Below are 16,312 nucleotides of genomic sequence, written 5' to 3'. Positions count from 1 at the left end.
GCTGTCTTGAATTGGATGTTTTCAATATTTGAATTTGCCTCTCGAAGAAAATCCAGTAAATCATCCCAAGCGTACTCAGCACAGCTTAGGGTAAGGAACCATGTAGGAGTTCCTAAATTCCGTAACATACATTTCAATTCTCCATGGCGTCGGTACCAATATTCATTAGTTCCACGCTGACAAGCCATCAGATTAATCAATTGAGTTTCCAAATGATCATCTCGCTGTTGCACTTTGTTCATAAAATCCTTTGCAGACACATTATGTAGATGTACTCCAGTTTTTAAAATGTGATTTACTGCAGAAGATGGTGCAGACAAGTCACTTTCAAATAAAAGATGGAATAAATAAGGAATACTTTGACGAAATCTTGGATCTTCTGCATATAATCTTGTAGTCCGATACTTAGAAGCAGGAATCTGTACTGGACGTTCATCATATCGTCCACCTTTTCCTGTAGGAAACAGCTGGGGAAAACAACGAGCTTCCAAGCTCTCCTCCCATACACTCACAGGAGTTCCTTTTGCTTTTTCCATCTGAAATAGATCAATAGTGTTTCCCATAACTTCTTTAGAATGAAGAGGATGTATGCTGAAGTGTTCATACATTTCTTCTTCTTTTGACTTATCCACTTTTTCAATTTGCCCAGTTGGTATTTCTGTGTCTGCTAGTAAAACTTCTTCATCTTCATCCATTTAAATTGATTCATAGTACTTATTATTTCTTTTCAAATATAAATTTGCTCTTTGTACTTTTCGTACATCTACTAGCTCCTGGCAAATTTTCTTATTCTTTGTAGGTACACCCTTAACCAGAATACCTAATGGTTCAGTTTCCAAACTATCTGCATCAATTGTTTCAATATTTTTTTCCAATCTAATGGCAAATAGACAACTCTTCCTTTTAAACTTCTTTGTAAATCTGAAGGAGGTAATTTACCTGTTTTGGGCTCCATATGAACTATAGTCTGAAACGGATGGACACATTGAATGAGTATAGACTCATACGTATTTAAATCACTAAGTTCTGCAGGAATATCAACCAATTCTAAATTATTATGTACAGCTCTAGCTGGCATTTTTTTTTCTTCTAACTTGTTATAACAGTATTTACAAATACGCTGATCTTCACCCAAATCAAAACAATTTTCCAGAAACAAATATGTAGCAAAATCCTTCCACTCATAATTATTTTCTTTTTCACTTTTTTTATAGAGATCAACATTCCTTGTTTGAGTTTTATAATGGCTTCTCCGGCAACAAATACAAGTAATATTTGGTCTTTCATTAGAGATGACAGTAAATTTTGTCATTTGATCTTCAAAATTTTTACTAACAGTGGGTTCTACATTCTCTTCCACATTTTCTTCAATAACTGTGTCATTTCCTGCACTTTCATGTTCTGGACCAAAGTAACAAAACTGAATATCATCAGTAACCTTCTCTACATGTGATACAGATCCACGCAACAGAGCACTATTCAACTCATTTAACTTTAGTGCTGGACTTTTAGCAAAATACAATCTTCTCACAAACTTTCTCATTTCAGTATGATTTACTGCCAGCATCCTAAGATGGTGAAAAACACTTTGACAAACTTTCCTAGAAAGACAAGCCAGAGAATGTCCTTGCAAACCAGTATTCTTTCTCACTCTGCATGGATCTAGTCTTTGAAGCACCTTAATCTTCTGTTTAACACTTTTTTTATTATATTCTCTTAGAAAGTCACGTAATTTATCAATAGATTCTTGTCGTACAGTACAAATACTACTACAATTCCAAGTGTACACTGGGGCTTTAGGACGTTTCCCCATAACCTCATCAGCTAACACTTCTTCCTCATTTCTTGGAACCATTTTCTCCTTTTCCATTACACAACCATCTTTAACTTCATAACGTCGACTACTGGTGTCAACTGCATGCAGCAAACTATTACTTTGAAGATAACTCTCTTCATTAAAAAATGGTTCAGTACTTGAACTATGCTTCCATTCTCCTAAGAACACATTACAAAAGTTATTTTTTTTCACCACTCTTTTCCTTTTGCTTTTTGACTTCATTACATTGACTATTTTATCTAATGTACGGATCCTGTTCAAAATTAAAATGAATAGTTTTCTTTTTAATTCCAAAGCCTGTGCAACAATTGATTCAATATGTTTCTTTTTCTTATAAAATATTGCTTTCTTCCTATATTTTTTCACATCCTTTAGCAAATTGAACACCACTCTTCTCTGAAACATTTTTTTACGAATGTTTTGAAATTCTGTTTTTCTTTCTTGCTTCTGATTGTACATTAGCATTTAGTATTTTCTTTCTATTGTCTTGTTGTTTTCTTCTTGAAACACTATTTGCAGTGGATATACTTTGTACATTTTTTCTATGTTTGAGGATATTTTAAAAAAAATCCTTAGTCTGCTTACCAGAAGACTTTTTCTTTTTTCCAATATGAGGTTCTTCAACTAATTTCTGTTGTCCAGTTGTCTTCAAATATAGATGTTTTTGCTGTTCTTTTCTCTTTCTTGATTTTATAGGCATGTTTAATTTATTTCAGTGTTGTTCAGCAATACCTAAAGGAAACAAAAAAAAATACCTTTATGTAATTTAAATATATTACTATCTTTTTTTTTAGCCTTTCAAATCCTATTATATGAGCTGCCCCTTTCCTACGAGTGCAAGTCTTACAGAACAAGAGCAACACAAATTAAATCTCTGACAACAATTCCTGTGTGCAGACAGACTCATGGTGTGATTCTAGGCAGAAAACAATATTTGATTGGCAATTTCAAAGCACAATTACTACTGTGGTAGAGCAAGTGATAATTACTGTAACAGCCTGACACATTTTCCTTATAGTTTAGAGAGGCAGAAAAGAGCACATGTCCAAACAGCTAGTTGAGACCATGAGCATGTGGAACCTGGGTGAGTGATTAAACTAGAGCAAAGGAAATGAGCCTTGGTGATGTTGAATGTGTTAGTGTTACACACTGCTATCTGAAATACCACACAGTGCTGAATAGTAAGCATGGGAATGCAGGAGAAGCAGCTGCCTGTGTGCTAAGAGTGTGTTTCTGGAGACTGTGTATTGTCAGGTGCAAGAGAGATCTGCATGGACCCTTGCACAACTGAATGAAGACTGCAGAGATGTATGAAAGAGCACATGTGGTAAGGGTTAATTTGGCTTATGAACATGTAGGAACTACCTCACTCATTACAGTACTGCAAGGAAAATCTACCCTGTTGTTTTCAAATGTGTTAGCATTTGCCTCTCATCTGTGAGATGGTGATTTGTGCTGAATGCTAACCATCACAGTTCAAGAAAACAATCTGCCCCTTTCCTACGAGTGCAAGTCTTACAGAACAAGAGCAACATGAATTAAATCTCTGACAACAATTCCTGTGTGCACACAGACTCATGGTGTGATTCAAAGGCAGAAAACGATATTTGATTGGCAATTTCAAATCACATTTACTACTGTGGTAGAGCAAGTGATAATTACTGTAACAGCCTGACACTTTTTCCTTATAGTTTAGAGAGACAGAAAAGAGCACATGTCCTAACAGCTACTTGAGACCATGAGCATGTGGAACCTGGGTGAGTGATTAGACTAGAGCAAAGGAAATGAGCCTTGGTGATGTTGAATGTGTTAGCGTTACACACTGCTATCTGAAATACCACACAATGCTGAATAGTAAGCATGTGAGTGCAGGAGAAGCAGCTGCCTGTGTGCTAAGAGTGTGTTTCTGGAGACTGTGTATTTGTCAGGTGCAAGACAGATCTGCATGGACGCTTGCACAACTGCATGAAGACTGCAGAGATGTATGTAAGATCACCTGTGGTAAGGGTTAATTGGAGTTTTGAACATGTAGGAACTACCTCACCCATTGCAGGAGTGGAAGGAAAATCTACCCTGTTGTTTTCAAATGTGTTAGCATTTGCCTCTCATCTGTGAGATAGTGATTTTTGCTGAATGCTAACCATCACAGTTCAAGAAAACAAGCTGCCCCTTTCCTACGAGTGCAAGTCTTACAGAACAAGAGCGACATGAATTAAATCTCTGACAACAATTCCTGTGTGCACACAGACTCATGATGTGATTCTAGGCACAAAACAGTATTCCTGGGTGATACCAGTACACCTTAACTTATGGTGAAGACATACTCCATAATATCTTACAAGTTCAAGGTAGTTAAATATCTTCCAAAACATAAAAAGTAAAACACAACTTTAAAAGAAGAAACAAATTTCTATTATTTATATCAAAATACACCACACACATCCCCTCTCAAATTCATAACTCACCTTTAAAAGTAGTTAGTTGAGAAAGAAATGTGCCACTCACACAGCAGATTATCAGAGCCAGAATCTCTGAGCTGTACTCCTCTCACCACAACCACTAAATGGCAACATTTCCCTCTCTTTTTTCACACATATACATGTTAACTTCAAATCACATTGCTTCCCACATTTTTTTAAATGGAAACACACATTTCTATTGGTTGCAAGTTTCAACCCTTTCCAAATGATTCCTACCCCCAACATGACTTCTGCCTGCTAGCATAGCAACAGATCATGGAACACTGGTGTGAGCAGAGAGGTCAGAAGTTCAGCACACAATGTTTCTAATCCAAAGAGCAAGAGTGCCTGACTTTTCAAACCTAACAGCAAATCCAAAGTAATCTTCTGTGGGAACACATTTTTCTGAACCAATACAAAACATGCTTTTAAAAATTTAAAGATACAGCCTAGTTTTTAGTGTTGAATGGTCTGAAACAGCCAATGAGTTCTTTTTATTAAAAAAAAGTATGTAAGCCTCCATTTTACAACTATCTTTCTTTTCATACTGCCATTCTACTGAAAGACACCTTCTGAGTGCATCCAGATCTCCTTGAAAGATGTTCACAGTGTGGATTGTAGGCCATAGCTATGTCTACTGGAGTGAAAAGTATGCAGAAAAAAGAGGTATTGTGAAAGACCTTGCTTTGCCAAATGTAGACATTAAATGGATTGGTCAGAGAGGGTTAAAGTGGCACCAATTAATGCCTTTGGTGAAATCCTTTCTACATCTCCCACAGCCTGACCTTATAATTGTTGTTAGACCTGGCACCTTGGCGTGAGTTTCCCTTCCACTTTTTGCTGATGTGCCTCATTGTGTTTTGTTGGTGTTAGCTGCTCAGAGCACTGTGACACTGCTGATCAGTGCCACAGTGCAAGTGCTCCCTTTTAAAAATGTATACATTGATTGGTGTCCATGATTGGGTCATTTGGTTTACTGTCAGCCCCTAGTAAAGTGCACCAGGAGTGCCAGGGCTTGTAAATACAAATACCGCTGGTGGGCCTGCAGCACTGGTTGTGCCACCCACAGAAGCGGCCTAGTAAAATATGTCTAGGGTCTGCCACTGCAGAACCTGTGTGCAGTCTGGTACTGTCGCGCTGACTGCGCAAGTGCCCCCACTTGCCAGTCCCTAAACCTTCCCTTAACTACATGTTAGCCACCCCTCTAGTAGGCCCCAGGGCAGGGTGCATTGTAGGCATAAGGTAGGACATGCCCTGATGTGTGTGGCATGTCTTAATAGTGAATTACAGCCATTTTCGTTTTTCACTATTGAAGGCTACCTGCTCTCCATAGGCCAGAATGGGCTGCTGGAATTACTACACGCTGTAATCCCAGTGGACTCATAGAGCATGGTAGGAAGTCATGTTTAGTATGCCTGAACTCAGAATAATAAAATATTTCTTTTAGTAAAGTTTATTTTAATATCCTGTGTTTGTAAATACTACTTTTAGAAAGTTAGTATTTACTGACCTGGCCATTTCAGTCCACTTCTGCTGTGTGTGCGTGTGTGTGTGTGTGTATGTGTTCTGCCTAGCAACAGTAAGGAGCAGGGCTGGGGAATTCCAGGAGACAGGCTGGCTGCCAGGTGGTGGGTTGAGAGATTACACCAGGATGGGTGGGAGGAGTACACCTTGACTCTTGAATAGACCTGTGCCCTGCCACCACAATGCCGGCTCCGCCCCCTGTGGAGTGGCTGATGTCTCTGCCCTGCTGCTGAAAGGAAAGAGCAGAGTCACCACAACAAAGTGCTCCAGAACTGGACTGAGCCAGGCCCAGGCCCCCTGGCGACAAAGAACAAAAGAATTGGTGTATAAAAGTAGGAGCCTGGCTCCTAAGAAATCAGATCCTGTTTGCACTACGACGAACCTCTGCCTGAAGGAGAAGGACCTGGAGAAGCTGAAGGAGGAGTACTGTCTCTCTGCCTGAGAGACTGGCCTGCAGTGGGTGCCTGTCTGCCTGAAGGAGAGGAAAAGAACTTAATGAAAGGACTTTGCTTCAACTTGTGCTGACCTATCTCCAAGGGCTTGCTAGAGAACTTGCCTCCTGAACTGCGCCCCAGGAACATTGGGCGCTCCCCCCCCCCTTTGAAGAAGAAGAGACTGCCGTGGGCGATTTTGCACTGCTGACCCCGGAGAACCTTGTGCCTTGATCTCCCTAAACAACGCGACCATCTGCAGCTGGAAGTGACTGTAAACATCGTGAGGGCCCACCAGCCTGAACAAAGTGAGCAACTACCCCCGTGAGCCGTCGCTCGCAAAGTGAGGAGGAGATCTCTGTCTGAACATCGAGTTCTGCGACCCCCCCGGGCTGCAGAAATCACCGTGAGGACCGGGTGTACTGTTCGCCCCAACCGGACGAAGCCGCCCAGGCTGCCCCTCTTGCCTCTACCCTCGCTGGTGTGCTGTGGAACTAAGGAGTGCCCCCACGAAGCCTCCACGTCCACGGAGGAGCCGTGACCAAGACGCGACGTGGGACACTCGTGGCTGACTTCTGCAGGCCGCCGCGAACACTTGCCGTGAAAGATCAAAGGTATTTTGCCCAAGTGTGCTGAGGTACGGTCCGTACCTGCTTTGTACTGTGCGTCCCTGCCTTGGTGCGGTGCGGTTCTACTGGTGCAGGATTTTGTGCTTTGTGCCCTGGTACGGCCCGTGCCCAACTCTGTTCGAACCGTACTGAGCTGTGAAGCCTCGAAGTCCGGCCCGTTGGTTTGAGCCGTACTTGCTTCCCAAGTTTCCAAAATTGCAACCTACTTCCCCCGTGACATACCCTCCTTGAGACGTACCTGCGGTGAGGACCTTGTGGTGTGGCGTGGGTTCGCGCTGCGAGGGTTCGTACCGTACAAGCGCTGCTGCCTGGGTACGGCGCGTGTCTGGGACTGTACGGACCGTACAGTATTGAAGAGCATAAGCCGCGCTCACGCGTGAAGCGTGAGATTCAGCATTCGAAGCCCAACGTACGTTCGGAGCGTCCCAGCCAGTACGGCCCGTCTGGCTTAAGGCCTGGCAAAGCGTACCTCACGCGAGAAGCGTGGGTAACGGCACGGGGCACCAGAATAACCCCCAAGAGCGGATTTAAAGCGCTATGAAGCGCACAACCAGCCAAAAGACCTTATTTTACATTGAACTGCGGCATTTAAAGACCTGTGGATTGCCCTTAAGCCCATAAAAGTAACTGGAACGTACCTTTACCAAGAGAACTGTATTTGTGCAACCTGCCTAAAAGCAAACCTTTTATATAAAGACCTATATTTTTACAGTAATACAGCCTTGTGTCTTTGTGTGGTGGGGAGGTGATTATCGTGTGGGACAACCTGAACGCTTAACCTATATGCCCTCTGGAAATTTAGCCTGACTGCTCGCGCCACGTTACCTAGAGGGTGAGCCGGGGTTATTTTTAAAGAGGTGATCCTTTGCCCTGACTTAGTGGAAAGGGTCCCTGCTTGTCGTAAGTGCATACCTGCGCCAACCAGAGACCCCGGAACCTTTGTGCAATTGATGTCACTTTTTCCACAAACTACCTTTGTATATTCTAATATATGCCAAAGGCAAAAGTGGAACTGGTCCAACCAATATTGTCCGCAGTTTGAGAAAGCAAAAAAGCACGTCAATAAGTCTGTTTCTGCTTTCCTCAGAGACTATGGTATGGGTTCTATATACCACAACAACTTGCGTTACAACATGCAAGACATTTATAGAGGAGACGGTGTTCATTTCACAGATGAAGGGAACAGAGTCTTCATCTTGAACTTTAGACTCTGCATCGGTACTTACTTGTAGGTACAAAAAAACACTCAATGAACACAACGGCTCTTTTTAGAGCCAACCAACATCTAAACACTTAAACTTGATTTTTAATTCTATTTTTTTTAATAACGTTTTTGCCTCCGTGCGCGCACCGTCGCGCACGACGCATATTTATAAAAAAAATTTTTTTTGGGGGTGGACCTTAGGGGTCTTTCATGGTCCCCCTGAGAAGGCCTAGGGGGTCAGGGACTCTCTACCCTGCTCCCTTTTCACGTTCTCCACTTGTGTTTTTAGCTCTCTTCTGCCTCTAAAACTCAAAATGGCGGCTGGGGGGTGCGCGCAACGTGCGCGCACCCCGCGATTTTTAAAAAAAAATACAATGTTTTTTTCACCCTCCGGGGTCCTTCAGGGACCCCCTGACAAAGGCTAGGGTGTCAGGAACTCTCTACCCTGCCCCTTTTACACGTTCTCCACCTTTCTTTTTCACTGTCACACACTAAATGGCGTCCGACACTTCCTGATTTCGACCGATTGGAATGTTGACTGACATCTAACCACCAATCAGAATTACGCTCGCGGACATTTGGTGTGCGTGCGCGCACGGTGCACGCATATAGATATTTATGTACTTTTAACTGCAATTTTCTCAGGAACTACTGAACAGATTGACACCATATATGCAAAAGGCACATGCCTGACCTGAGGACTACCTCTTTGCCAAATTTCATGTAATTCTGTTCAGCCGTTCGGGCTGTACCTTCGACTAAAGGTCCTACGGGAAAATGCATGGGGAAAACGCGTTTTGGGACCCCCTTTTTTCTCAGCCCCCGCTTGACGAATCACCCCGAGACTTTCAGGGTAGGAGCTGAGCGGAGCGTCCCATTAGTTTTGAAAATTTCACGAAGATAAGTCAACCGGCGCCAAAGTTATTCAAAATAGAATTTTCAGATTTCCTATGGGAACTCGGTCCTAACTATAACTATCTACTGGCGACCGCCAGTAGATAATATATACACACACACACTTGTGCTCAAAATCTGAGGTGTGGTGGCTCTGTGGAGAGGGTTACTCTGAAGTCTCAACTGTGATTGGCTGGACTTTGGATGTTATAAAAGGAGATTGAAAGGTTGCTTAATTAATTTTTTGTTTCTAATGAAGTCTATAGTAATGCGTTCAGTACTACTATTTCTACTGTTACCGTGGGACTCCCACCATGACGACGGGGTAGATTCAAGATTCATGCATGTGAATCTATGAAAGATATCAATACTGGATACCCACAGTGGACAGGTAAGTAACTTGTTTTTGATCTAGACACATTTTCAACCCTCCATCTGCAGGTCAGTGGTCTGGAGATATTGAAGAGTTGATGCCTGTGCCCTGTGTCCATCAGAGCCCTGGTGTGGGCCGGTACTTCTGGTTTCCCATGGACCTCCATAGCTCCAAGTTGAGGTTTAGTCTTGAAATCAGACCTTCTGTCTTCACCCATTAATTCCATCTTTGAACTTCGGTAGCTGGATGCTAAGTGGCCTCCTTTGACCATCACAGTCTCTCTGGAATACTCTCCTTTAGGAGTCATATGTCCAGCTCCATAATATTCCACAGATCTCAGTGGAATGTTGTTCCAGTGACAGTATAATCCCACGCCCAGGACAGTTTGCAAAAGGGGATCTGGGTGAATCCCTGTAAGACATACAGTTCTCCTGTACAAGCCTCCAGAAGTGTGCCCTACCCTGCATTCTAGGTGTGGTTTAAACCTTTTCAGGTTTGAAAGGGGGCCACTGTGAATGCTTCCTGCTTCTTACAGGTGGGAGACCAGCCTCCCCAGTGGGACCTGAAACTGGAGTAGTCTGTCTGTGCTGCCGCCATGCGTTAGCAAATAAAGTTTGTGAACTCTAAGCTCACTCTTCTTTAGAGCTGTACACAACCTTTTACCAAGACCCTAAAGTGTCACGGTCAGAAAGCACACGTCGTTGATCCTGAATTTGCTTACAAATAAGGGCATTTCCCTTCTAGTATTTTCCTTAGAGGCTTCTTTCTTCTTCAGCAGAGGACGGCCTTCATGCTCCCAATGCCAGGCCACTCTTAACACCTCACACGGGTCTGGTATCTTTCCATACATCTTCTCACCACTTCTTCTCTTAGGGTAGGAGGAATTCTGACAAAGCAGCATTAAAGGTAAACATTTAAAGATGGAGAGGTGTCTCAATACTTGGGGCTGGCAACCTCACAGATCTGCTCCTGAAAGGACCGGTATAGACAGTGAGCGAGTAATACTGGAGACGTGGTGGCATTGGTGTCATTGCACCAGTCCATGCCAGTGCAGGAGTGACGTACGCCAGGTAAGTGGGCTCTTTTCTACTCTTACTGTTGCCATTATTACTTTGTTTAGTTTTACTCAGAGGTTCTTGCCAACACATTTGATGGAATTCTTCCTTTCCAATCGTGTCCATCCCATGTTATTCCTCTTGTTTTAGAAAATGTGTCGTTGGCTGGGAATTTGAGGTCACAGGACAGACGAATGAGATTAAATTAATTTGATGGTGTTTTTAACGTTCTTTGTCCTGGATTAGTGTCTGCTCACAATTGACGCCCTTTGTTCGTGTCCGCTGCTGCCATGCATTCAAGCTGCTCTTGAAGGTAATGACACGGTGCCCAGGTGCAGATGTGCGGTTGGCACACTGACTGGCTCGGACATCAGTGTTCACTGTGGTCCTTATAGAGTGATGCGATAGATGAAGAAGCTGTTTCCGGCACTCCAACATGGCTGCCTGAGGTCCAACTAGTAAGGAGGTAATAGGGTAGAATCCAGGACTAGGAGCCTGAGTGAACACAGAGACTCCTTTAATGATGTCTGATCCCATTCCCAAAAAGCTTCCCCCTCCAGGAGCCCTGGGGATGCACAAGTGACCGAAGCAGACCAAGTACCAGGGCCCAAGGCAAGCAGAGATGTGATTGTACGGCTTCCCTCCTCCGCGACCCACGCCACATAGCATGAGAATGTTATCACAGTCCATTTGCAGGTATCAATCGACCTCATAAAGACCCGTGTCACGAGCCTGAGAGGAGGAAGGGCCATGACTGTCTGTTCTGATGTGTCCTTCACCAGTTCCAGATGTTCATCATGTGTCCTTTGTGAACTTGCTCCTCAGGTTGTTTATCATCAACGCTGATGGATCGGGCACAGAGCTTCTTCGCGACACGGAGGTGGACGAATACCTGACGCTCTGCTACAGCGACCCCACCACTGCTGTGATCGAAGAGCCGGCACCAGAACAACCAGGTGGGCATGCATCACTCCGAGCATGGCGTATGTACACCTAGATGCATAGCAAAGCTCAGGGCCCTTACTACTGCACCTCAAAGATCAGACAATACCATCGAACTCTCAAAGGAACAGTTACTTTACTCTCATTCATATATGAATGCTTCACTTACAACATATAGAAAGACTTTCATTGAGGGGGTGGGCTTTACGTCATCACATCGGTTGCTGTAGGCACTTTGAGTAGGCTGTCATTACCCACCAAGCATGTTTCACCTCTGAACTCACAACCAACTTCCATTCCGCCACTTTCCCAATTCACAAGTTTACTTCACCTGTGATAATTGTACAAAGACAGGGAAAGCTCCAAGAAGTCACACACAGCGCTTTGTATGGTTTTTGTATGAAGTCTCTGCTTGCTGACTCAGACCTGCATGTGCCTCTATGTGTGTGTTTGTGTGTGTGTATGTGTGGTGGTTGCATTCTTACGTGAAAAACATGAATCAAGCTATGCCGCACAGTTCTGTGCATAGTAGTACAAAGGCAAAATAATTCTACGTCCGGAGTGGGGGATGGTGTTGGAAAAGCAGCAGAGCAGAGGGAGCGGATCTGCATGGAAGGTTTAAATAAATCCAGTATTTGTAAATCGCAAACTAATCACCCCTAAGGGTCTCAAGGCACTGGGGGCCATCGGGGAGATTAAGTGAGCTATTCCCAGAGTCACGTGATGCTGAGCTGAGCTGCCGCCGGTGCCGGGGATCGAACCATGAGCCCCTGAGCCAGCTGCCCTTGCCCCTGCGCCACACTTCATCTCTCCTTAGCCCCAAGGATGGTGGAGGTCTCTTTCGATGGCTGATGACATCCAGCTGCAGATTCGTTAACTTGTGTATGGCTCCATGTTGACGTCAACTCCGGTTGAGCCATATAAGTCCCTCCGTCGTGCGGACATCAGTTTCTTCTTCTATGCGCTGCCACCTGGTTCCGGAGAAGCGGTTCCTCGGGCCATTGTTTCCTGGCCCATTTCAGCATCTTTTGTCGGTGGGGACAGTGTGGCTGTCCCCAGTGTCGTTGGGCGTTAAGCCTTTTGGGACATGTTCTTGACAGATTTCGGTTAGAGACCTGCATACCATTTGTATGTGGTGTTTGGGGGAGCACCGCGACTTCGAAGATTGCGGTTCCTGCCAGAGACTGGAGCCGTATGAAGTTGCTGGCGGAACCCCTGCTGCGGTCCTCGGAGACATTGCGGCCTTGTTCTACTTCTCCTATGATGGTCGGTTCGAGATGTTGTTCTAGGATCCAGAGCTGTTCTCCGGGACGCGGTACCTCAGAAATGTCCAGGTGTTTGAAGTCGTGGCACCCCCGACTTTTCCGAGTGGAGACAGTCTCACACTTCTCCTCCCACTGGCCGGTTGAGGAGGCCGTTCACAACTCCAGCCCACGCCACCCTGTCTTTCCGTGAGCTGGAGCATCGATGGCCCAGATGAGGGAGTATTAGAACTTTCAACACCTGATCTGTGGTTCTCCACCCTCCACTGGAGCGCCCGCGGGGCCCAAGAAGCTGCGTGCAGCTGCGCCAGGGGATGGATGGCCTTCATGGCATTTGGGTCATTTGAGTCTTTAGGTCGGCACCGGTGGGCATCAGCTGACTCCGATCCGGCGTGGGTGCAAAGCCCCTCATGATTGCAAATACTCTCAATTTCCACTTCAGGGAAATTTTGGTCTCTGGTTTGGGCCAGTGCAGACCTTTTCGCTACTTTAGCGTAGCGCACTTTTCACAGATTTCAGGTTGTGCACAGATTGCTTTTGCGATCGTTAATTTTTAGATTTAGGTTATGATTCCTGGTGAGAGGATCATGCCACTTTTGATATGTGTTGAGTTTTTTCCATGGCCGTGTACTTCTTTTTACTGGAGGACGTCTGGCAAGCTCAGGGTGTCTGACGTGTGTCCTTCTGAATAGTTACAGTCTTTGTTTCCTCCATTTTGAGGGGATTTTTATTCTTATGTTCACTTTTGGAACATGGTTGTCCCGTGAGCTCTCCTTTTGAGATGCAGTCAGTGCTTAATTTGTAAAAAAGTAAGTGCCAGGACCCTCGTCAGGAGGTCACTGCCGCTTGCACCTTCCATCGACCCTGCCGTGGCTGCCAACGACAGAACCAACTCAACTCCTAACTATCACACTTCTGCAAATGTGACAATCAAGACTATTCCAGGACCCCAAAGCTATAAGAATGGCGTTGGCGGCAGGTAATAGTAATTTGTTCTGTATATTGAATTAAAAAACACCTTTTTTGTTCTTGTGGCAGACTGTGATAAGTGCCCGTGTTGAAAATCAAGTGCTGGTGCTTAGCACCGGAAACCTCCGGCTCAAATTAAGCACTGGTTGCAGTGTCTGAATAGATATCTTTCAGTTTTTTACGGCCATACCTTACATGGTTGGAAAGATTTGTATTTTTTCAGAGCGGATGGTTCGTTTTTGATCCTTCGCTTTGAGGACCCTCTGTTTTTTCCTTTTCTTTGATAGTCATACACTTCCTGTCTGGAGGCCAAATGTTCTCTGTTCCTTGGAGGCAGTTTCCTTTCTCTACCTGGCAGTTGTTACGTTCTGTACCTTATAGTCTTTTAAGGGATCCTTTGATCTGGTGTTTCATTGTTCTTCGAGAACTAGCCATGTCTCTACGGGCCTTTGTCTGCCTCATATGTCTTGTGGAGAGTTATTCCAGCGGGTCCCTTGTTGGGTCATTTTCAGGGGCGTGGCTTATTTTATTCATCTTGACCATCTAGGCCAAGTGTTGTCTAAGTGCTTGCTACTAGCAGGGTGTCATTTTCTTGTAGATTTGATTACGTAATACCAGCACGTCAGGATACTCTCAGCAGGCGACCTTATCTTGATGCTGAATCCCCAAGGTGAGTCGTTGAAGGGGCGCTATCTCTCTCGATACTATATTGTCTGCTACTCTGAGGGCTGGCTTTTCAGTTCCATTTATCCACGTGTGTATACAGAGTGTATATAAGGGGGTTGCATTTCGGCTGACACTTGTTTAGTTATGATTCTGCTAAGTGTAATAAGAAGTATATTCATTATTAAAAAAAAGATTTGTTTTTGATTCTGAGATGTGAGTTGCATCTCTCTTCTCTGTAGTATGGATTAGGGTCTATGCGCATGCGTGGAATGCGGTAATGCAGATCCGGTCATAATTGTTGAATGTTTGTGGCAGATTCATATCTGTTAGTTGCCATCGTCCCGTTTCTGCAGGCGCCATACAGCATGTGACCCTCGGTGGTCAGCGTAAAGGATGGACTATGATGTTCATCCACCTTCATACTTGGATTGGTCTCCCGGCCTTGCAAGGAATGAGTTATTCATCTTGGTTTTAATGGGAATGGTTCTGGAAGCCCTCCCTTTCTGGAGTTATTAGGTTAGGTTTCTTTCAGATATTTCTTTTCCGATGTAGAGCATGCGGGTGACATTGCATTTGGCCATTCTAGTTCAAGGGCTCACTTACCTCTTGGGGGTTAAACGCTCTTGGCCTGGAAACTCCCCTTTCCGGATTTCTTAGGACAGACTCTTTGAAGACTTCCTCACTGGTATAGGGACCTGCAATTCACAAGGTGTTCTTTATTGGCAGTGGCCTTCTAGTCCGCAGGCTCATTTCACCCTTTAAGCGTCTTGTCCTACTGTTGACGGTGGTCTTCTGACTCAGTATCACTCAGCTGCCCTTGGGGCTTGCTTTCTCTGGTTTAATTGACTTTGCCTGTGGTCCTTTCCATAGTTTTAATAATGAGTTCCTGCTCTTTTCATCTAATTTCTACGTATATCTGGTCTTGAGTTCATTTCGACTGACTGCTTCTTTCTGAGAGCTTTTGTAGCATTCGTACGCAGGCCCTCCTACCGGTGGGTATAGCTGTGGTATTTAATTCACAAGTTAAGGAATCTGCGGTTACAAGTCTCTACCTGATGAACAAGTTACTTACCTTCGGTGAAGTATTATCTGGTAGAAACACTGTCTAGCCGCAGATTCCTTAATAATGATGATGATTGATTTATAAAGCGCAGCAATACCCTAAGGTGTCTAGGCGCTAAATGCCCTGCCCATCCTCCCCACTCTGGGAACAATCTGTTTTGTAAGGGTTAGACCCTTTTCAGTACTGGTTTTATATACCTGTGATTTCTGTTTAGCGTAATTGTGTAATTCAACAAACCATGTGGTTTTCCCTCTAACTCTTGATTTGGTATTGCCAAACCTTTGGTTTATGGTTGCTTCATCATTCCTTTTGGTATTTCCCTAAGGCCTGGACTGGGTAGTGTCATATCATTTATTTCCATTTTCTCTTCATGTTTTTAAAGATATTTTGATCGTTTTTGGCACACTGTTTCCACAGCCAGTTTCCGTAGTGGCTCTGCATTCTGGAGCAGAAGTTTTCACAGAAGAAAGTGACATCTGTGCGCCAGAGGGGACTTATATGGCTCCACTGACGTCACAATGTAGTCGACGTGGTCACGGAGCCATACAGCACCATCCCCTGACCCGCAGAGGTACTGCTGAAAGATTTCCGGATCTAGCCTGACCCCTGGGGAGAATTCACAAGTTAAGGAATCTACAACTAGACTGTGTCTCCACCGAAGGATAGTCACTTGTTCATCCAGCACAGACTCCTTTGTATCCCAGTTGTTTATTTTGATCAGTGGCAAGGGCAGATTAGATGCTGTGCAGAAACTGCAGTGATTCCTGCTAAACACTGATTACTGCACTGCCCGCTATCACTACAATTAGGAACTCCCCACTGGTGACAGCGGTGATGTCAGCGCTTCCAAAAGATGGATACCTGCACTCCACATCCTCCTCTGAGCCCCTAGAACACCCCAAAAAATGTTCTCTTGAATCTGGTCAGAAGAAGATCTGGGTGAATAGAGAATAAACACAAACACTGGGTTCTGAAAAAAATATAACTCACTACAAGCGCTTGTG

General features: G+C 44.3%; 1 protein-coding gene across 1 annotated transcript in view; it reads left to right on the top strand.

The window, feature by feature from the left end:
- Positions 1 to 16,312, top strand: part of SPAG17 (sperm associated antigen 17) — a 1,802,643-nt gene that overhangs the window by 1,415,207 nt on the left and 371,124 nt on the right. Inside the window, exon 36 of the mRNA XM_085620708.1 lies at positions 11,232 to 11,362. Coding sequence (XP_085476834.1) covers positions 11,232 to 11,362 — 131 coding nt within the window. The remainder of the gene's footprint in view (positions 1 to 11,231; positions 11,363 to 16,312) is intronic.

This window comes from Triturus cristatus, chromosome 8 (genome assembly GCF_964204655.1).
Source record: "Triturus cristatus chromosome 8, aTriCri1.1, whole genome shotgun sequence".
Classification (NCBI taxonomy): Eukaryota; Metazoa; Chordata; class Amphibia; order Caudata; family Salamandridae; genus Triturus; species Triturus cristatus.
The sequence above is the reverse complement of the archived record's forward strand: the minus strand, read 5'-3'. Positions and strand labels throughout refer to the sequence as shown.